The sequence below is a fragment of the Mus caroli genome, unplaced genomic scaffold (assembly GCF_978045245.1).
Source record: "Mus caroli unplaced genomic scaffold, Mus_caroli_1 scaffold_13, whole genome shotgun sequence".
Lineage (NCBI taxonomy): Eukaryota > Metazoa > Chordata > Mammalia > Rodentia > Muridae > Mus > Mus caroli.
The window spans coordinates 60,337,552-60,361,005 of NW_028227268.1; the positions used below are offsets into that span (position 1 = coordinate 60,337,552).

At 44.9% G+C, this 23,454-nt stretch overlaps 1 protein-coding gene across 1 annotated transcript; it reads left to right on the top strand.

Annotated features, from left to right (window-relative positions):
- The first annotated feature begins 8,212 nt into the window (after nt 1-8,212).
- On the top strand, nt 8,213-22,954 carry Znf287 (zinc finger protein 287). The gene is made up of 5 exons (XM_021176325.3): nt 8,213-8,822; nt 9,475-9,578; nt 11,705-11,831; nt 12,197-12,283; nt 20,456-22,954. Exons 1-5 carry the CDS (start codon nt 8,429-8,431, stop codon nt 22,030-22,032), a joined length of 2,289 nt encoding a protein of 762 aa, XP_021031984.1. The 5' UTR covers nt 8,213-8,428; the 3' UTR covers nt 22,033-22,954.
- Nucleotides 22,955-23,454: the final 500 nt, after the last annotated feature.

Genomic DNA, 23,454 nt, shown 5'->3' on the forward strand with positions numbered 1-23,454 from the left:
AATATCCAAAGAACTCAAGAAATTAAACATCAAAAAAGCAACCAAGCTAATCATAAAAGTTGAACTGAACAGAGATTTCAAAAAAAAATTCCTAACAAATATGAAAACTGTTTAGATCCTTAATCATTATGAAAATATAAATTATGGCTCCTCTGAGCTTTCCCCAATCAGAATGGCCGCAATCAAGATAACCAAAAAAACGTTAGTGAGGCTGAGGATAAAGAGATTGTAGTTGCATTGGCTGGTCTCATGTCAGCTTGACACACAAACTAGTTATCTGAAAGGAGGGAACCACTGTTGAGTAAATGCCCCCATAAGATCTAGATTTGTCCCCAACTGTGCACCGGTTCTGTACAGCTGGCAAAGCACATCGGGAGTCTAGCCATGTCCGCGGAGAGGGAAGCAGCACCGTGGGTACCTGGAATGGACATGGCGAGAGTGTGCCTTCGCACCCTGCGTCCCCCAAGTCGAGGTGGTGAGCGACCCGCAGCCTCCACTGGCTCCGCCTGGGCTACCTGGACGGTGAAGTTCATCTATACAATCAGGGCCACATCAAACCGCGAATTGACTCAGTCTGGTCGATGCCATGAAGCAGATGCAGAAGAAAAACGTAGGCAAAGTCCTCCTGGCTCCTGGGCCTGAGAAGGAGATCTAGGGCCAGCGGCTGAGAGTTGGGAAGGGAGAAGATGGGAAGCCCTGTTGTGTTGCCCACCAGCCTCTCACATTACTTTCTTTTTTTAAGATTTATTTATTATTGTAAATAAGTACACTGTAACTGTCTTCAGACAGCACCAGAAGAGGGTGTCAGATTTCATTACCAGTGGTGGCTTGCCACCATGTGGTTGCTGGGATTTGAACTCAGGACCTTTGGAAGTGCTCTTACCCTCTGAATCATCTCGCCACCCACCAGCTTCTCACACATTTCATCCTCTACCCTCCCTCCACCCAGAAAAGGTCCCTGCTGATGACTGCTTCCCTGCTCTGAGCTTGCTCTCCCTCCCACTTCCTGCCCTCAGGAGAGGTTGGGAAGTGACAACTTGGATGTCTGGGCCCTGCCAAGGGGAGGGTGGGGGGTGTCAGCAGGAGGCTGGCTGCTTCCTGCCCCCCACCCACTCCCTGGGCCTACCATGCTACTTTTGTGCCAAGGTTAGCCAGTCCTCCCTGCCCTATCCTGTGTGCTTCCACCTCAGCCTCACTGTTCCTCCTGCCCCACCCCCACCCAAAGAATCTATATGTCAGTTCAGGATGTGGGGCTAATCTTTGTGAGTCCAACATGTACCTGTGTCTCCACATGTACCTGTGTGTCCGTAGAATCCACGCAGCCCAGACCGATGAGGCCCACCCCTGAACTTGATCAGTATCCAACCTTGTCTCCTGTCCCCAACGTTGTACACACAATTAGACTTCTTCTAGCTCCAGTTTGCTGCCTCCTATAGCAAGGGCAGGAATCAGACGGACTCCCTAGCTCAGGCTCTGGTACCTAGCTCAGGTACCCAGTACCCCTCCCTTCACTGAGGTCTCTGGATTTGTCTCAGTGCCTTAGCATCGGGAAACCTGTGCTTGTGTGTGTGTGTGGGGGGGGGGGGGCAGCCCTATCTCTGTCTCCTTTTCCACCCTTCTCCCCAGTGCCTTCCTCGTCCTGCTGGAGCTGAAGTCTAATCCTCTCCAGTCCAACACTGCCAAAAAATCTGTGTATGTGCTAGGGGTCGGGAGAGTAGGGGGCAGCTCTAGCCTGGGGGGGATCAATTGCTTTTACTATAGTCTGTGGCCTGGCCTGTCTCTGTCAGTGGTGGAGAAGAAAGGCAGAGGATCAGCCAGAGTTCTGGGAGACGCTGCTGGATCTCATTCTGGGAACAAAGGGAGAATCCAAGCACATTTCCTTTGCTATATAGGGAGGCTGCTGCCTTCCCAGAGCCTGGAGGCAGCTCTGTTGTTCAGCCACAAACTTTGTTTACAGTGGTGGGGGAGGAGGAGCTTGGGCAAAGGCTGGTTAAAAAGGCAAGGGCTACTAGAGCCAAAGTGGGGACCTTTGAGGCTAGGTGGGGGTCACCTGCTGCCTCTGAGCTTGGATTAGAGAGAGCTCTTAACTCCAGCCACTGTCAGAGGGAGTGTGGAGGAAGGGACCCAGCCTCTCTGTTGTCTAATTGAGGCCTCCATGTAGGAAGTGTGATTTCTGCCTTTGTGTCTCTCCCCATTACCACAGCTGCCTTTGTGTCTGTGTCAATAAAAAGCCAAACCTGACCTCAAAAAAAAAATCCAGATTTAGAGCATTTTCTTAATTAGTGATTGATGGTGGAGGGCCCAGTTCATTGTGGCTGACTCCATCCCTGGGCTGGTTATCCTGGGTTCTAGAAAAGAGTAGGCTGAGCAAACCAAGGGAAGCAAACCACTGAGTAGCATCCCTCCATGGCTGCTGCATCAGTTCCTGCAACCAGGTTCCTGCCCTGTTTGACTTCCTGTCCTGACTTCTTTTGATGATGAACAGCAATATGGAAGTGTGTAAGCTAAATCAACCTTTTCCTCCCCACCTTGCTTTTCGGTCATGGTGTTTCATCTCAGGAACAGTAACCCTAGCTAAGACAGTCGGGGTATAAACTGGTGCAACAACTACAAAAATAACCATAGAGTTGTCTCAGAAAAACCTCTCATCCTCAAAAATCATCAGAACTAACATCGTGGGAGTGGTCACATTACCAAAACTAATCCACAAATGAAATGCAATCACAGTTGAAACACCAATGACATTCTCCACAGGAATCCGGGGGACCATAAAGTCCATATGGAAATGCAAGAACCATGGATTGCCAAATCGGTTTTAAGTAGACAGACACAAAATTATCACATGACCTAGCTTCAAAATATGCAACAGAGCCATAGTGACAAAAACAAACATACATCAATGAAACATAACAGAGGGCACAGGCATAGACACGCTGTTCAATAAATGGTACTGGTAAAACTAGATACTCATCTTCAGAATAAAATTATATCCAGATCTCTCATCACAAACCAAATTATCAGTTCAAATGGCATCAAAGGCCCTACCTTAAAAATCACAACTGTTGAAACCGCTAAAGGAATATAGAGGAAACACTTTGGGATATAGGTTTATGCAAGAAATTTCTGAATGGCACAGAAATTAGGCTCAGAAATTGACAAACTGGTCCTCAACCTTCCTAATGTTGTGAAACTTTAATATAGTTACTCATGTTGTAGTGACCCCCCCACCCCCAGCCATAACATTATTTTCATTGCTACTTCATAACTGTAATTTTGCTGCTGTTATGAATCATAATGTAAATGTCTGTGTTTTCCAATGGTCTTAGGCGACCTTTTGTGAAAGGGTCATTCGGCCCCCAAAGGGTCACAACTCACACAGGTTGAGAACCACTAGTCTGGACTATATACAGAACTGTGCAGAAATTAAACACCAGGCAGTAAATGGGCCAATGAACTTGATTCTCAATAGAAGACATAAAAATGACCAATAACACTTTTTAATGTGTTTGACTTCCTTAGCCACCAGAAAAACACTACTTTGAGATTCTATCTCACTCCAGTCAGAATAGCTATTGGAAGAAAACAAATGTCAACAAATGCTTTTAAGGTTGCAGAGAAAGAGGCTACCTTATCCATGGTTGGTGAGCATGTAATGTGCTTCAGGCACTCTGGAAATCAATGCAGAGGCTTATCAAATAAAAATAGAAATAAAAATAAAAATAAAAAATAAGGCAGGTGGATTACTGAGTTTGAGGGCAGCCTGGTCTACAGAGTGAGTTCCAGGACAGCCAGGGCTACACCTATCTCAAAGAATAAAAAGATAGATCTTCCACCATATGGCCTGACTATACCACTCCTGGACACACACCTAAAGGCATCTGCACTTTACTGTGCATGTGCTTGTACATCTGTGTTTGTTGTTCCTCCTTTCACAAGCACAAGGAACATGAGTCAGCTTAATGTCCATCAACATTAATTACTGCCCTAATCTTGACTTCTTTTCTCCTATTACTGACTGGTTGGTATTTCTCGCTTGTTTTCAAAGCTGTACATTATAATGTTAGTTATTTTTCTTAGAATTTACTTAATTGTGTGTGTGTGTGTGTGTTGTGTATGTGTATCACAGGAGACTGTGGAAGTCAAAAGTGGCATCAGATCCGCTGGAACTGGAGTTACAGATTTTGAGTCATCACGTGGGTGCTGGGAACTGAAACCAGGTTCTTTGTATGAATCATAAGCACTCATAACCACTAATCCATTTCTTCATCCTTTTCCTCCTCTCATTATGTAGCCCATGCTAGCCTTGAACTGGTTGTGTAGACTAGGCTGGCCTCAAAATTCACAGAGATCCATCTCTCTCCTACTTTTGTGTTTGGTTTTGGTGACCCAGTGAATCTAACCTGTTTTGTTTTTGTGAACATAAGCAGGGAAAGAAATCAGTATTTTGAGGAGGGAGGGAGCCCACACAGAAATGCTAAAAATTAAAAACTCAGTGAGTGGAACAGAAAAACAATAGAAACATCACCAATGGACTCAGCCAGGCAGAAAAAAGACTATCAAGGATGGGAGACGAGGTTGACTACTGTACCTAAATTCAAGAAGGACTTTTTAAATAAGTATTACGATGTCCAAGAAGTCCAGGATGCCATCAAAAAACCAAACTAAAGAATCCACAGAACAGAAGGAGCTAAGAGAAATGTTAAAGACAGAGAATTTGTCTATTAGTTGAATCTGGAGGTCTCAGTGTCGGATTCTAGGGGTGACAATCAGAGCCATTACGAATTATGCACTACAGTCCATCTAGAAAGAGCACTGTGGGTTTTTCTCCCACAAGCCACATACTTGATGCCTGTCTATTTCTGCGTTGTAAGAATCCGGCTTTACTCTCCAAATGGTTTCCCAGGTACTACTACTGCAGCCCTGACATCCAAGTCATCTGCCAGGCCTGTTCTGACCAGGTAAACTTTAAAGTTCCAGTCGAAACCTTGTTGCTAACAGGCAAGTCATGGTGATGGGTGGACGAGGTTGCCATAGAGACAGGTCCAGGGCCTGGGGCTCGGGATGGGAAGGTTCGGGTTCGGCTTCCCATTGGCTCTACGGACAAGCAGCGTTCTCCACTAGCACATGCGCAGTGGCGCCGAGGCGAGGTCGCTGCGAAGCCCGGGAGCTAGGGGTTCCGGCCGGGGCCTCTGGGGACCGGGCTGGAATGAGCGTGTACTGCCGGCTCCCGGCTCCTCCCAGGGAGAGAAGCGGTGAAGCTGAGCCCCTGATGCAGCTCTGAGTCGAGCCTGCCACGGAGGCTCCCGCCACGCCGCCGCCATTGTTGCCCGGGCTGCGCCGACGGGGCCCGAGTGACAGGTACTGAGGTCCGAGCGCGAATGTCCACAGGGAGGCCGGCCCGGGGCAGGCTGGGAAGGGGAGGCGGCTGGAGGCAAGGCGGGCGCATCTCCTCAGGGCATGCATGACTATGGATGAGCTAGGCTGGGAGTTGGAACCCCAAACAAGTACTTGTGGGTTCTTCTCCGTGTCGGGATACTTGTGAGGTTGGCTTTGAGAGGTGGATCGTGCTTTCGGTTTACACTTGAGGAAGCTCCTGAGACGGCCTCCAATCACAGCCTAACAAGCTTGTCTTCTCTGCTCAGGGAGTAGAGCAGACGATGCAAGGCAAATAAATAGATTGCCTTGGCCCCGCCCCTATGAGATTGTTTGGAAACCTCCAGTTTGGCCCAGTAATCACAGATTTGCTCTGTTGCTGAGAACATCCGGAATATTAGTGACTTTGAGATTGAAACATTTCTTTCTGCAAGGTAATAAGTTTTCAACAAGTTAGAAATTAACCATTCTGCTCATGGTTCCTTAAATTATTGCTTCTAACACCACCATCAATAAACACACATCCTGTGTGTGTGTGTGTGTGTGTGTGTGTGTGTGTGTGTGTGTGTTTGCGCGCGCGCACGCTTCTGTCCCGCTCAGGGATGAATGTATTCTAAATTCAAGGATAGAGGAAAAGAAGACCAGGATAAATCCTGTGTGTTTATTCTGCACTCCGAGGAATCTGCTTCTGTGTGTATGAGAACACCAAAAATGCTTGAGCTGATGGGCCATTCTTGTGCTGGATAGTTTTATGTCACCTTGACACAGCTATGATCATCTTATAGAGGAAATGCCTCTATAAGACTGAGAGCTACTTCCTGCCTCCAGGTTCCTGCCCTGTTTGAGTTCCTGTCCTGACTTCCTTTGATGATGAACAGTGGTGTGGAAGCATGAACCAAATAAACCCTTTCCTCCCCAGATTGATTTTTGGCCAAGGTGTTTCATCACAGCAGTAGTAACCCTAACTGGGACAAAAATTGGAACCAGAAGGAGGGTATTGCTGTCACAGTCCTGGCCATGTTGTTATGGGAAGATCGTAGAAGGACATTGGAACTTTAGGCTAGAAAACTCGTTGAGTGTTGGAGCTCAGTGAGCTGTTCTGTAGGAGCTAGGAAGAGAAGGATGTTAGGAGCAGGAGAGAAACGCAAACTTGGCCTTTTGTGTGAAGAATCTTTGGTGTCTGGTCATCTTGAACTGAATAGTCAGCTATGACTAAAAAGAGACCAGTGTCACTGAGGTGAAGTCTTCTGGGAAGTGTTTCCTCGGGGTCAGCCCAAGAAGCTATATTTCAGAGGGAGACAAGATTATACCTCATTCTGGCTGCCAAGCTTAGTGGGGTAAGAGTCACTCAGATGGTACTGGTTTTGATGGCATAAGAGAGTCACAGCAAGCATCTGAGGCTTAGCACTGTGTGGCAGGGCTGGGATCCCTGAAGAAGTTCCCAGAAGAGGTTGTCTTAGTTAAGATTTCTATTGCTGAGATGAAACACCACAACCAAAAAGTAAGTTGTGGAGGAAAGAGTTTATTTGGCTTACACACTTCCATGTTGCTGTTCATGATAAAAGGAAGTCAGGACATGAATTCCAACAGAGCAGCAACCCGGAGTCAGGAGCTGATGCAGAGGCCTTGAGAGGTGCTGCTTACTGCCTTACTTCTCACGGCTTTTTCAGCCTCCTTTTTTCCTCTAGAACCCAAGATGACCAGCCCAGGGATAGATCACTTACAATGAACTGGGCCCTCCACCATCAATCACCAATGAAGAAATTGCCCTATACGATCTTCTAAAGGCATTTTCTCGATAGAGGTTGCCTCCTTTGAGATAAATCTAGTTTGTGTGTCAAGTTAATATAAGACTAGCCAGCACAGAAGGTATTGGTGAAAATACAGTCCAGTTTCATCAAGAGACCCCAGCATTTTGGAAACCCAGTACCATGGGGTGATCACCAAGGACATCAGCAGCAGTGGTATGAATCCAGCTGGAGCCTAAAGGACAAGCGGTGTGTTCTGCAGAGATTGGAGCCAGAGAAGTGACCCAGGCCTTCTGGGGGAGCCCATGGAGGAGCCCAGAAGATTGTGAACGGATTCCATTGGACATTGGACATTGAGTTATTTACACAGAGTTCGGCTTTGATTTGATTTGATTATGACTATTTCCTGGTTCTTTCCTCTTGAAATAAGAAAGTAACTTATCTTTTATTTTATAGGAGCCCACAGTTGAGAGACTTTGGATTTTAAGAGAGACTAAAATAAAGTGTTTGATTTTGTAACACTTGTGGGACCTTTTAAGTTTGAAAGTGTTTTATGTTGTGATGTCGATATTAATGTGTGATCTTGGGAATGAATAAGGGAAAGGTCGTGGCTTAACAGTGATGCATTTTTGTGTCAAACTGACAAGAGGTCATTTGTGCTGCCTAGTTTTACGTCAACTTGACACAAGCTGTGATCATCTCAGAGGAGGAAACCTCAGTTGAGGAAATGCGTCTATAAGACTGCAGTGTAGGCAAGACTATACAGCATCTTCTTCATTAACAATTGGTGTGGGAGGGCCCGGCCCATTGTGGGTGGGGCCTTCATTGAGCTGGTGGTCCTAGGTTCTATAGGAAAGCAGGCTGAGCAAGCCATGGAGAACAAGCCAGGAAGCAGCATTGTTCCATGGCCTCCGCATCAGCTCCTGCTTCCAGGTACCTGTCCTGTTTGAGTTCCTGTCCTGTCCTTTGATGATGAACAGTGATGTGGAAGCGTAAGCCAAATAAACTCGTCCCTCCCAAGTTGCTTTTGGTTAAGGTGTTTCATCTCAGCAATGGTAACCCTAACTAAGACAATTCTTGTGTTTCAGGGTCTTGCTCATCTTTGCAAGTTCTGGACTCAGAATTTGTTACAACATACTAACTTTTATCGTGGTTCCATTCTGGACCTGGCCTCAGCAGCCCTTGTGGGGAAAAAATTGTTGTGACTGTCACATGAGACTTCAAACAGTTGGCTCAATTCTGGAAAAATAAAGGATTCTGTCAGATAGGTTCTCCTGTCTGTAGCAGTGTTAGCCTCAAGAGAGAAGATGGCAAATTCTTCACTTTCCCAAGTCCTTCTAATGTGGGAGCCAGACAAGATCCAGAAGGGACCCTGCAGTGTTGAGCAGCAGACACTCACCTCAAGACTCTTGCGCGACACTGAAACCTGTCGACGGAATTTTAGAAATTTCCCATACCCAGATGTGGCGGGTCCTCGGAAAGCATTGTGTCAGCTCCGAGAGCTCTGCCTGAAGTGGCTGAGACCTGAGGTTCATTCCAAGGAACAAATTCTGGAGTTGCTGGTGCTGGAGCAATTTCTGAGCATCCTGCCAGGGGAGGTTAGGACTTGGGTAAATTCTCAGTACCCAGAGAGCAGCGAAGAAGTGGTGGCTTTGGTGGAGGATTTGACTCAGATCCTAGAAGAAGAAGAAGAAGAAGTAGGTAAGAATTGTGCCCCAGAGAGGGGTAGAATCCCTGGGTAGTTAGAGAAGACACCTAGCACTTCTGAGAACAGCCCCTCCTCTTCAATGAAACGGGAGAATAAAGGTCAGCATGTAATGAACTTTAACATGAGGGCCATTCCTGCATCGTGTCCCCTTTCAGAGTGCTTGGGACCACTGTGACTTACAGAGGTTTGCACCACTATGCTAATAAGCCATTAGCATTATGAATTGGGCTTTACAAATACATACTCCCAAAATAGAAAGTATCCTAAAAGCATTCATGTATTGAGACAACTCACAACTTTGTATCAGAGATTTAGAGAGCAGAGGATGTCTATAGCCTGGCAGTGCTTGCCTTGCACGTACATAGTTCAGGGTTCAATCCCAGCACCACCAAAACAGACAAAAATAATGGAGAAGTATGGCTTTTGCATATAGTGCCAGGGCAGGCTTAGTTTTGAAGTCTGCATTGATAGGATAGGCCAAATCATTGGCCTTTCCTCGGACGCTGAAGTATTAGCGAAGTTTTCAGTGTCTTTCGCCTTCTTACGTTAAGGAAGTGTAGACCCTTCTTACGTTAAGGAAGTGTAGATGTCTGGTAAAGTGTGTCGTGGGCCGTGCACACAGACTAACCATCCTTGTCTTCCCAGCTCCTCAGAGTTCTGCCCTCCCCCAAGACACCCCAGAAGATGACCCCAACCATGACCCCAACCCTGCTTCCCAGGCAGGGTGGCTCAGTGACGTGGTGACCAAAGTGAGTCTGACTTTTCTTCTGTGGTTTTAAAGTTGCTTCTTAGTGTATGAAGACATTTCGTCCTGGGCCTATAACTGATGAGCCCTCAAAGGCCCCGTCCAAACCCCAGACCCCCCCAGTTTCCCTCGGGAAGCTCATGCCCCTCCCTCGTCCTCCTCGCTATGACGTTAGTCAGCAGTATTGTGTGAAGGCTAAGAGACCGGCCCCACAACCAGTCTCTGGGTTTGGGTTCTTGGCTCTGCTATTGAATCTGTGGTTTGACACAGATTCTTAACCACCCCTGGCCTAAGTTATTCAATGCCAGAAAATAGACTTTGCCTTTTAGATTACACACACTAAATATGAGATACCTGGTTATCCTAGATTATAGTAGTGGTTGCTAATGTTTTTATCCATTAAAAAGTAAAGGTTGTATATCCTGTGATCTTCTGTTTGGTGGTCTCTCGTTTTAAGGAATAACAACTCAAACAACATTGAGAGGAGGATTTTCTTGGAAGATATATAGATATAGATAAAGATTTAGATATCTCCTAAAGTTGGAAAGCCTCTGGTACCCAAACCATTACTTCTTTATAGATGACATAAAGATATTTACTTGGAAAATGAGGAAAAAAAAATCACAGGAAAATGTGTTAGAAATGGGCTGCTCTAGAAAATAACATACAAAAATATATCCTATGTAAAGACCATGTGATAAAACAAAATAAAAGATTATTTAGCCAGTATCATACATACGCACACACTCAAAAGAGAATCTGAAAATACGTAGAACTAAGCACAGTATGGATTTTAACAGCACTTTAATGTCCTTTGTCATTTTATAGGACATTTAAAAAAAAAAGAAACCCTTGAATAGCTGCAAATCTGTCATTTCTCTAAATTAGAAACTTAATATGATTCTACTCTCTCTGTATTCAGCTGGGCAGAGCTAAGGTGGTAGTGTCGTGAGTTCAAGGAGAACATAGGCTACACACTAAGACCTTGACTCAAAAATATGTAATCTTTTTTCAAGTTACAATTGAGAAAAGGAGTCAGCCAGAGCAATAAAGAGCCTGGTGGTGCACAGCTTTAATCCCAGCACCAAGGAACCAGGAGCAGGCAGATCTCTGTGAGTTCAAGAAGCCAGCCTGCTCAGCACAGTGAGTTCCAGGCCAGACAGGGCTACATGTGAGACTCTGCCTTTAAAACACTTTTTTTTTTAACAAGAACAAAAAGCGAGAGTAACCTCTCCAGTAAATGTGTCTACAGATGCAGCCGTTCCGCCGGAATGAAAAGAGTGGACGTTGCATGTCGCTGTAGAGCCTGTGGACTTTTCCATTACAGCACGCTGAGTTTAATTCTTAAGGCAAAATCACCTCTGTCATCTAGTTCTCGGCCTTGCTCCTGTTGCTGAGAGATGGCTTAGTCGGCAGAGTGCTTCCCACACAAGCATGAGATCCTGATGTCGGATCCCCAGACCCCACATAAAGCTAGATGTGATCATGTACATCCATAAACCCAGAGCTCCTATGGCCAAGATTGGAAGCAGAGACAGGAGAATTCCTGGAAGTTCACAGGCCAGCTAGCAAACAAGAGATCCTGTCTCAAAGAAGGTAGAAGGTGATGGCTGGCTGACAGCTAAGACTGCCTTCTGACCTACACGTTATGACAGGCATGATCCTTTCTCTCTCCCTCCCCCTCGCCCCTTCTCTATGTAACACACACACACTAGACACATGTCAGTGCTTTACCACTGAGCTGTGCCCCCGGCCCTTTTCTTCTTTAAGATGGAGCCACCAAATGCATATGCTAGTACCAGCTGAAAACAATACATTCTACCTTATTTTTAGATGTCCCTTTAAGGACCTTTGAAGGATACTGTGGAGTCAGTCATAGACCAGATGAGGGTTTTTGAACTTTGGTTAGTTGGTTAAGACAGGTCTCACCATGTAGCTCAGTCTGGCCTGGAACTTGGGCTCTCCTACCCCAGCCTGTTGAATGCTGGTGTTACAGTGTGGGCCACCACACCGAGCAGGATGAGACTTAGATTCTGTGACACACACCCAGCACAGCCACACAGGCAGTGTCACCACTGTCTCTGCCCTCAATCGTTCTTCAGCCGAGCTAAGTTATGTTTGATATTGTAGGACTTGGTGACATTCAACGATGTGGCTGTGGACATCACCCAAGAGGACTGGGAACTGATGCCCCCTGTTCAGAAGGAATTGTATAAGACTGTGACTTTACAGAACTATTGGAACATGGTTTCTCTAGGTAAGATCTATTCTTCTCCCCAAAGGCTTGACCCAGTGTCTTCCTGCCCCTCCTCACTAAACATTAGGTTAGGCTCCTGGAGGACCAGACTGAAAACACAGTCTAGTGGTGAGAAGTCTCCTTCAAGCACAAAAATGGTCATGTCTACTGCTCCCCAAAAGAAAGGCGTGCTGGGCAGGCCAGTGAGCAGTACGGTGCCCAGTACTGCACTGCCGCTGGCTGCTGCCTCACACCTAGTGCTCCTATTAGTGCTCCTATTGGGTCCACGAGCCATTGTCTCCCCACAGAGGCCCAAGCAGAAATCAGGTGATGAAGGCTCCTAGCTCCTCACCTCAGGACAAACTCCTTCTGTTCCTCCCAACCAGGACTGACTGTGTACAGGCCAACTGTGATCCCCGTCTTAGAAGAGCCGTGGATGGTGATAAAAGAAATTGTAGAAGGCCCTAATCCAGGTGAGAAGAACAGCCAGCACATGGCTTTACACTGAAGAATCCACGTCCCACTCTGTCAGCGTTTGGTTTCTAAGCCTGGGGAGGTGATTCTGTAAGGGCCCCCAGCTGGTCCGGGACTCAGGGCTGTCGGCATTGCTGCCTTATGGGAAGTCTTCAGGAAGGGTTGCTGAGCTCTTTTATGCCCTTTTCAGTGTCTGCACTCTGTTTTATTCTCAAAGATCCCTAGACTCCAACTCTAAGAACATCTCGAGGGGTTCACTGTGCCACGCTCCCCCTCCCTCAATATATAAATGTGTAGTAGTCAAGGTTCTAAAGAAACAGAACTGACTGATTTTAGATAGATAGGTAGATAGATGGATAGATAGATAGATAGATAGATAGATAGATAGATAGATAGATAGAATTATATATATGGGATTTATTAGAGTGGCTTACGGGTTGTGGTCTGGGTAGTCCAACAATGACTGTCTCCTGACAGAAAGGCCAAGAATCCAGTAGTTGTTCAACCCATGACACTGGATGTCTCAGCATCCCAGTATAGTGTTGCAGTTGCACAGAATTTTTGGAGAGCTGTTGTCTTCAGTGTATATTGGACTCCTGAAGAGTTTGGTTCTAATCCCAGCAAAGAACTGTCCCAGCAACAGGTAAACTTGTCAGTGAGGGAGAGGGCAAGTAGGCAAAAAGCAAACGCTTTCTTCTTCAATGGCCTTTTATGTGGGCTGCTACCAGAAAGTGTAGCTCAGATTTAAGGTGGGTCTTCTCGCTTCAAATGGCCCAGTTCAAAAATAAAAATAAAATAAAATAAATTTAAAAATTGACAGGCATGTATGGCTGCTTAGGTTCTAGTTGATTCCGGGTGTAGTCAGTTGACAACCAAGATCAGCCATCATCGAAAGCAAGTACAGACAGTCACAAAAACATTTAAGACTCCCTTGGTATTTTAGTTTCTTTTACTCTATTAACCAACAAACCCCTTGTCTATGTATAGACAAAGTGTCACGCTACACACAGCACTCGGTCCCTCTGTCTCCTCAGAAACACTGGCTATCAATCACACCCATGACCCCGGCAGTACAGTGCCGTGAGACAAGCAGAAGTCGGTCTAAACCTTGAACAGCTTGCTGATCTCCAGAACAAACGCTGGGTTCTTAAATAATGGTTTATGTTTGCAGAATAAGAACCCGGTTTGATCCTATAGCTGTGTCCCTGGCTCTGCGCTTCTTTACATGGGATATGGGTTTTTTCATATAAAGTCAGGATAAAAATCTTTTCATGACCGGGCCTATAACACACTGAGGAGCACCTCCCAGCATGCACAGGGACATGAGCTTGTTCCCCAGCAGTGAAAACAAACTTTAAAAAGGATAGTGTTTTTTTCTCAAGGCATCAATCATATCTTGAAACTCGTTGAAGCTGGGCGTGGTGGCACACACCCACAATTCCAGCACTCGTGAGTCTAAGCAAGAAGATGGTGAATCCAGAGCCATCCTGGGTGAGCGGTTTGAGAACCTGTCTGAAAAACCTTCTTTTAAAAGTTCTCCCGGCACTTGGGAGGCTGAGGCAGGAGGATCTCTGAGTTTGATCCCAGCCTGATCTACAGAGTCAGTTCTAGGACAGCCAGGGCTACACAGAGAAAACTTGTCTCAAAAACAAGAAACAAGTGTGTAAAGAGATGTCTCATTCTTTTTCTCTTTTTTTTATTCACCCACTCTTACCGCCTTCACAATCACTTGGTTTTGAAGGACGACAAACCTGTAGAACAGTCGGAAGCTTGATTCATGGAACACCCACCCATTTGGAGTCATGAGTTGTTCCTGCTCATTTGAGCATCTCAAGGATGCCCTATCAGTCCCGGCTCTCATCCACCTGCTAGCTCCTGTCTCTCATCCCTTCTAATGTGTAACTAACTGTCCCCAGGCTCCTTTCCCTTACTGACTGGTTCCTGTGGTCCCTTCTTTCCGGTTGGTTGGTTGATTGGTTGGTTGGTTGTTCAGCTTACAGAGAACATCCTTTGATGCTTTCTCACACACTTAGCTTTGGTCGTTCTCATCCCTTATCCCTTCTTCTCCTCTCTCCACTGTGCTCTTCCACCCTCCGAGCACCCCGCTTCCCTTTCACAGCTCATGTGGCCTGTGACTCTCCCCACCTCATGGACCCCTTTCTAATTCCCTGGCCATTGCTCACATCTATATGTGATGCATGTTTAACAACTAGAAGCTAAGGGGCCAGCAAAATGCCACTGTGGGTAAAATTGTTTTCCACACAAGCTTGGCGACCTGACCCTAGGTCACCTAAAGATAGGAGGAAATACCAGGCACCACAAAATTGTCCTCCGACCTCCACATGCATGTCTGAGGCACACATATGCACACATGTGCACACACGGTTAATTTTCTAATAAATGAAAAGGAAAACAATTAGAAGCTGAGAGTCTCTGATGAGAGAAAGCTCTACCAGAGGTGTCTGTCTTTCTGAGCCTGGGTTACCCCACTCAGTATGTCTTCCAGATCCATCCATTTCCCTACAAACTGATGGAATTCCATCGTGTCCCACATCATCATTACCATTCATGTGTCGGTGAGCATCTAGGCTGACTCCATTTCCTTGCTAGTGTGAAAGGAAGAGCAGTGAGCGAGCGGAGATGACCAGGACATAGGCTCCTTTGGGTGTGTACTCTGAAGTGGTGAGCTGGTCATGTGGCATACCTTTTAGTTTTTTTGAGAAATCTCCGTATTGGCTTCCATTATGTATAGACCTTTTTTTTCTCCCCCCCCCCCTCTTTTTTAGTCTTTTATAATAATAAAAGTCTTTTATGATCATAATTTTATGATAAAAATATGAATCGAAGATAGTCTTTTTTACAGAGTGATCCCGATTTCTCCCCTTTCTCACAGATAGATTTAATTTAAACTGCCTGTTGCCTGATTGACTGTTTATTTGTTGGTTGCTTGAGACAGAGTCTCACTATACAATTCTACCTGGTCTCAAATTCACTATGTAAACCTGGCTGGCTGCAGCTCAGAGATCTACCTGCCCCTCCCTCTGCCTCCCAAATGCTGGGATTGAAAGTGTGCACCACCGTACCTGGTCTCACATTAAACATCTTTGCTCTCAGTATTTCAAAGTCAGTGTTACTTTCCATGTCTTTCTTCAGCCACTCCATCTTAACCACTGCTGTCTTTGGTGATGATCAGTTTGGAGAATGCAGTTGTGTGGGTTAAGGGTGTGGGGTTTTCCCCTGTAATAATTTGTGAAGTTTGATCCCGAGGCCACGTGACGGTTACATTCCCTGTGTTGTGTTGGATGCACAGGAGTGATTTCCTAACTTAGTCATCTCTTCTGCATGATAAATAGAATTCTTATGTAAGTCTGCCTCTCTTTCTTCCTATCACGTGTCTATGTGTGAACCATTATCCACTAAACAAATTTTTACAAATTCAAGGTATTATTAGTCTGTTAATTCTTGGGGTGTGTCGTTGTTTTTAGTTTCTCTTGGGTTTTGTTGGAGGTTTTTGTTTTGTTTTGTTTTGTTTTGTTTTGTTTTGTTTTATATTCAGTTGTTCCCAGTTTCTATAGTGGGACCTTCAGGCCCACTGGTCTCTGAGTGTGTCCTGCTTCTGGCACAGAACATCTTTATGCTCACTTGGGCTTATTATAGACTTGGAATGTCTCCCCGAGCCCTAACTCATTTTAATGAAGAATCATCTTGGAAATCAAGGTGTGTTCAGTGAGTCTGCCAGGGACTAAGTATCATTGTTTGCACACCTGACTAGTAGGTAGCAATGGGAATGATGTAAGTAGGTAGCTTTCCAGGGATTTGATGCCCTCTTCAGATCCCATTACAGATGGTTGTGAGCCACCATGTGGTTGCTGGGGATTGAACTCAGGACCTCTGGAAGAGCAGTCAGTGCTCTTGGTTTTTTGGGTTTTTTTGGTTTTTCGAGACAGGGTTTCTCTGTATAGCCTTGGCTGTCCTGGAACTCACTCTGTAGACCAGGCTGGCCTTGAACTCAGAAATCCACCTGCATCTGCCTCCCAAGTGCTAGGATTACAGGCGTGCCCCACCACTGCCCAGCATAGTCAGTGCTCTTAACCCCTGAGCCATCTCTCTAGCCCCAAATAAATTTTAATATAGAAGAAGGTACTGGACAGTTCAGGCACCAAATGCAGGTCATGCCTGTACAAGTCTGTCAGTTCCACAGGACAGTATGTGGCCACTGAAGATGAAACTGGTGCTTGTATGAGCCAGGGTCCAGGTGGAGCAGGGCATGCTGGGTACACTGGTGCCTCGTGAAATAAGGGAGGCCTAGGTACAATGAAGGAGAGCTGTACAGGGCACAGAGGGTGAACAAAGGCAGGTAGAAACCAGCACACAGAGGGATCCAGTATTGATCTCTCTAAAGACACGCCACACGCAGATGCTGAGGTCCCGAAATCACTGAGGAGAGGAGCCACAGATGCAGTTGCCTTTAATCTCAGCACTCAGGAGATGAAGGCAGGTGGATCTCTGAGTTTGAGGCTAGGGTGGTCTGCATAGTGAGTTCCAGGAGAACCACGACTATACAGAGAAACCTGTCTTGAGAAATACCACCATCATTGCCACTATCACCACCCCTGCTACATAGAAAGACCTGTCTAAAAAATACATACATAAAGAAAATTGAAACATGGGTATTTTGTGAATAATAATTTTGTTCTTCAGTGGACATTACTGTGTCATAACTTTTTTGTTTTGGTTTGGTTTGGTTTGGTTTGGTTTTGGTTTTGGTTTTGGTTTTGGTTTTTCTGAGACAGGGTTTTTCTCTGTAGCCTTGGCTGTCCTTGAACTCACTCTGTAGACCAGGCTGTCCTTGAACTCACAGAAATCCACCTGTTTCCACCTCCTAAGTATTAGGATTAAAGGTGTGTACTGCCATGTTTGTTTGTTTATTTAATGTGTATGGTTGTTTTGCCTCCAGGTACGTGTACTGTGTGTCTCTGGTCTCTGTGGGTCAGAGCACGATGTCAGATCCCCTGGAACAGGAGTTAAGGGTGGTTGTAAGCTGTCGTGTGGGTGCTAAGAACCTCTGCAAGAGCAACAAGTGCTCTCAACTGCTGAGGCATTTATCCAGTTCTAACTCCTATGGTTGATGTTTGAACAGGACCTAGCCACTCTGGGAGACTCAATGCAGATCACACCATCTCTGCTGCGGCTTCTGTCAATCAAAACTGATACCTTTTTTGGAACTGCTAGACCACTATTTGACCTTATTAACCAATAGATAGCACTTCTAGACGACCATTCTGGATAGTTATATAAACATTCTTAAGCCTTGATTTGTGGTCTCGGTTCCTGAATTTCTAATAGACTGATTTGCTTAAATGTATTTATATTATCACAGTACACCAGTGGGCTTTTGCTTTGAGTTTTTAATTATAATTTGTGGTGTAATTCAGTGGTAGAGCACTTATCTAGAATGCATGAGAACCTGGGTTCAATCACTGTCTGTTTGAGTGGGTGGTGTGGGATGGCTTGCATGCTTGTTTGTCTGTATGTATCTGTTTGTGTCTCTGTGTGAGTGTCTGTGTGTGTCTGTCAGTATGTGCCTTTGTGTGTTTATCTGTGTGTGTCTGTGTGTCTGTCTGTCTGTGTGTGTCTGTGTGTATGTCTGTCTGTGTGTGTCTGTGTGTATCTGTGTGTGTATCTGTGTGTGTGTCTGTGTGTATCTGTGTGTCCTTATCTGTGTGTGTATCTGTGTGTGCATACATGTGTGTGAGTTTTCTGAGTACTTTCTAGGTGTTTGTAGATACTGAAGCCTGTGATAACACAGAAGTTAAACTGAGCTTCTAAGATCAGCTGGTTCTTTTGTTTATGTACATAATTATTGAATCCACTCTTGTTTTGTTCTTTGGAGAAAGGATAACATCCTAATTTGAGAGTTATCATTTAAAATTTTTTCCTCTATTAAAAAAAAAATCAATACAACTACACTTCCAGCACTAACTACCAGAAAAGTCAGTGCAACTTATTGAAAATCAGAGTGAGTCTTCTCCCACCTCGTCTTCATGTCAGTCATGATGTCACAGCCTCATTTGACATTTCCTAGACATGCTCTGCAATAAAAGTGGTGAAAATGGTTTGTAAATTCAAGCAGAGTAAGGGAACAAATTGAACCTGTGGCTCCTGCCCTCAGTGATTCTGGGACCTCAGCATCTGTGTGTGTGACACGTGTGGCGTGTCTTTAGAGAGATCAATTCTGGATCCCTCCGTGTGCTGGTTTCCACCTACCTTTGTTCACCCTCTGTGTCCTGTACAGCTCTCCCTCGCTGTACCTAGGCCTCCCTTATTTCACGAGGCACCAGTGTACCCAGCATGCCCTACTCCACCCGGACCCTGGCTCAGACAAGCACCAGTCTCATCTTCAGTGGCCACATACTGCCCTGTGGAACTGACAGACTTGTACAGTGATTATACCTTGACCTGCATTTGGTGCCTGAACTGTCCAGTACCTTCTTCTATATTAAAATTTATCGGAGCTAGAGAGATGGCTCAGGGGTTAAGAGCACTCACTGCTCTTCCAGAGGTCCTGAGTTTAATTCCCAGCAACCACATGGTGGTTCACAACCATCTATAATGGGATCTGATGCCCTCTTCTGGTGTGTCTGAAGACGGTGACAGTGAAGTCACATAAATAAATAAATCTTTTGAAAAAAAATTATTCATCTTATTATACGACCAAGACTTAAGTTACATAATTCCCACCTGGCTTCATATAGGTGTAATGTAAAATTTGGTTTAGATCATCATATTGGAAATTTGGCAGCAGCAGGTATCAGTAAACGAATACTTAAGTGCCTCACAGCCAAGTTTGGGGTTAGATTTCTTTGTATTTTGTATAAACAAGTTATCATTTTTCCAAGTTCATTTAACTGGCCACAAAATCCAGCATCTTGGGCCACTTTCTGAAGGAAATGTCAAGAAGATAGAACCTATTTCCAGAGTTTACATCTAAGTTGAAACTATAAGAAACGCACAAACTTGTGAAATAACTATAGAAGACCAAGTTGTATGGTTGTGTAAGTTGGAGGGTTTGGGAGTGCTGATAATCAGCCATGTGGCCTTTAAGGAAGACAAGTTAATCTTGCATCCATTCCCCTCTCTGTTTAGATTGTAGGGAGGAGTGCTGTGCAGGACACAACGTGAGCCACAAGGATCTCTTTCAATGGGTAGAAAACACCATAGGAACAGACAGTCAGGGGTTAGCATGGTGTCAACTTTCAACTTTTTTTCATGAGCTTTCAACTTTAACTTAAACCTAATATGAGCTATAAAGGAGATATAGAAAGGGAAAGGGCCAGATATTTTGGAAATACCAAGAGCAGGTATTTTGAACTCTCTTTTGTGGGGAGAGGGTTCGTTTTCGTTTTTAGGTTGCTTGTCCTCCCGTTTTACTGAAGAACAAAGTAGCTTTCCGTGCTTTATAAAACAAATCCTTCAACTTCACTGTCAAACTCTCTTAAGTAAGTGGAGGTGGGACCCACTAATTCCAGCTCACTTGCATGGTGATGGTGAATTTACACTGCTAGTCCAGAGACACTGGATTCAAGAACCATTGTTTAAGGCTGCTGGATAATTGAGAGTAGAACCACTCCATGAGATTACTTTAAGAATATTATATGATAGCCTGCTGTAGTGGCACACACCTATAATCCCAGCACTGGGGAGGCTGAGGCAGGTGGATCTCTATGAGTTCAAGGCCAGCCAGGTCTACAGAGCGAGTTCCAGGACAAACAAAGCTGCATAGAGAGACCCTGACTCAAAAAGAAAACAAAATTATCATTATTAATATTATTGATTGTGAGTATAGATTGGAAGATAAAATAATAAAGCAGCGTGATTTATATATACGATGAGACCATCATATATACAAATTATTCCCTGCACCCTAAGTTTCTCTTCACACTGTCACCTGCCTCCCCTATGTACTGTATACCATGCTGACTAGGAAGGAGCCTCTCCATTTTCAGTGACTTATCTCCTTCTTTTCTAAGGATTCGTTTTTCCTTTCCTAATATTTAAGGGCCATAAAATGGAGTTATCAGAACTATAACCTTTAGATATTATTTTATCCATATATATTGTCTCCTTTTTAAACAGAATGAGACTGTCAGTGTCTTTTTCTTTTCTTCCAGAATGGGAACCTATAGCTCAGGCACAGTCCCCAGCAAAGCATCTCCCTGAACTCAAGCAGGACGGAACCCAAACCGTAAAACTGGAAGATTCCTATGACGACGACAACGATGACAGCATAGAGAGTCCGCCAGTGTGTGCCTTCGGGAAGATCCACGTAGATGAGGAAGGCTTCAGTGTGAAGTCAGAGCTTTCACAAGAAGACCCTACAGAAGAATTCCTTAGCAAATGTGACATATATAGAGAGACTTTTGAAAGTCACACAGACCTAGTGGTACAGTTTGATACCCCGTCGGACGATAAAACTGCTCTGTATAATGAAAGCAAGCCACCGTTCAGCAATGCCTCATCTGGTGTTGTCGTGCGTGGCAAAATACTTCCTGGAGATAAGCCTTATTCCTGTAATGTCTGTGGGAAACAATTTAGAAAATACCCTTCACTCCTGGCACACCGAGATAACCATGCCAAAGAGAAAGCTTATGAATGTGAAGAATGCGGTAAAGAATTTAAGCATCTCTCCTCTCTCATTGCACATCAGAGAATGCACACCGGAGAAAAACCGTACGAATGCCACCAGTGTGGGAAAGCCTTCAGTCAGCGCGCACACCTGACTATACACCAGAGAATTCACACTGGAGAGAAACCCTACAAATGTGAGGACTGTGGGAAAGACTTCAGTCAGCGCGCGCACCTCACCATCCATCAAAGGACACACACTGGAGAGAAGCCGTATAAATGTTTGGAGTGCAGTAAAACCTTTAGCCATAGTTCATCACTGATTAATCATCAGAGAGTTCATACTGGAGAAAAACCTTATATATGCAATGAATGTGGGAAGACTTTCAGTCAGAGCACGCACCTTCTCCAGCATCAGAAAATTCACACTGGGAAAAAGCCGTATAAGTGCAACGAGTGTTGGAAAGTGTTCAGCCAGAGCACTTACCTCATCCGACACCAGAGAATCCATTCTGGAGAGAAGTGTTACAAATGCACTGCCTGTGGGAAGGCCTTTGCCCACTCCTCAACCCTCATCCAACATCAGACCACCCACACCGGAGAGAAGTCCTATATATGCAACGTGTGTGGGAAAGCCTTCAGCCAAAGCGCCAACCTTACCCAGCATCATAGAACACACACTGGAGAGAAACCGTACAAATGTAGTGTGTGTGGAAAAGCCTTCAGCCAGAGTGTGCACCTCACCCAGCACCAGAGGATTCACAATGGAGAAAAGCCCTTTAAGTGTAATACCTGTGGGAAAGCCTACAGACAGGGTGCAAACCTGACTCAGCACCAACGGGTCCACACTGGCGAGAAGCCCTACAAATGTCAGCACTGCGGGAAAGCCTTTATCTACTCCTCGTCCCTTAACCAACATCGGAGGACTCACACTGGAGAGAGGCCATATAAGTGTAGTCACTGTGACAAAGATTTTAGCCAGAGGACATGCCTTATCCAACACCAGAGGATTCACACAGGAGAAAAGCCCTACGGATGCCGTATATGTGGGAAAGCCTTCACCCAGAGTACCAATCTTATTCAGCATCAGCGGGTTCATACGGGTGCCAGACATCGCAATTGACAGATATGAGACACTTTGTTTATGCTTTAAAACTTGATTGCTTAAATTTCATTGTGTGCTCTGTCAAAATACCTAAAAGAAACCTAAAGACGTGCAATAGGCTTGATACCACAGTGTCAGAAAGTACCAGAAGTGGTAGGTAAAATGGCTCTCATCCATTTAGATTTATTTGTGAGATTCAAAGCTCCATCAACTGGCTAGCTTTTATCTGGTATCACTTGAATTCATTCCAGAAAGAAATACTAGGAAAGGGCAATTCATAACCTGTGATTCTTCAACTCTTCGTATATTTCAAGTCTGCTTTATTGAGGCCTTAGGAGTACGCCTTGGGAAAACACCTGTCAAGGGGGTCTCACACAAGAGAGTAAGCCTGACGTTATAGGGAAGAGGGCAGATGCTTCGGGGCCTTTGCTTCATCCTATCTTTGAAGCCTTAAAGTAAGGAAAAGGTCCCAATTTTTGCTCCCTCTTTTCCCATTACAACTTCCATGTGAAGCCAGTAAGTAAAGCTCGAGGAAAAGAAAGACCTGAAAAGCTCTTAAAAGGTTTCTGCGTGACCACTGCTAACTACACTTTGTAGACGTGAATAGGAAGAAAAGGCAGTCTGGTGGGATAGGGGACCAGCATATCCAAAGCCCTAGACGTGTACGAACTCAGACACAGGTTAAACACCCCAGCCGAAAGTCATCTGTAGTACAACAGTGTACTTAGTTTCACGTGGTTTTGACATCCAGTGTCACCCTGAAGGAAAAAGGACAGGCATGGTGTTTCCCCTTTCCCCCCCACCTGGCTGTTAAAATGACACGTTTTCCTATGGTTCTTATTGTTCAAAAGCTATTTCCTCCATTGGCACACACTTCTTGAGAGCCTACTGTGCTCAGGACACAGACTTGGTATTATTATTGTTGTTGTTGTTATTGTTACTAATAGTCATGGGTTTTTTTTTGTTTGTTTGTTTGTTTTATGTAGGAGTGCTCTGTCTGCATATACACCTACATGCCAAAAGAGGGCATCAGATACCATTACAGACGGTTGTGAGCCACCACGTGGTTGCTGGGAACTGAACTCAGAACCTCTGGAAGAGCAGTCAGTGTTCCTAACCACTGAGCCATCTTTCCAGCCCTAACACAGACTTCTTGATTGAACCACTTCAGTTAACAAAGATATAAGCAACGTGAGAATGAGTGATGGAGAGTGGGTTTGGGTCCAGTGCAGAAGTGGTGAGAGAAAGCCAGGGTGGAAAGGAGTGAAAAGGGAGAGTATGCAAACAGCCCACATGACATGAAATATAATTGCACCCACTTTATCCAAGGAAACAATAGTGGTAAAAACAGAAAATTAGGCTATTTATAAGGAGCTAGAAAGAAAATCATTTTCAGGAATAATTAGAAGTAAAATTTTAAAATTACACTTAACGTGGTAG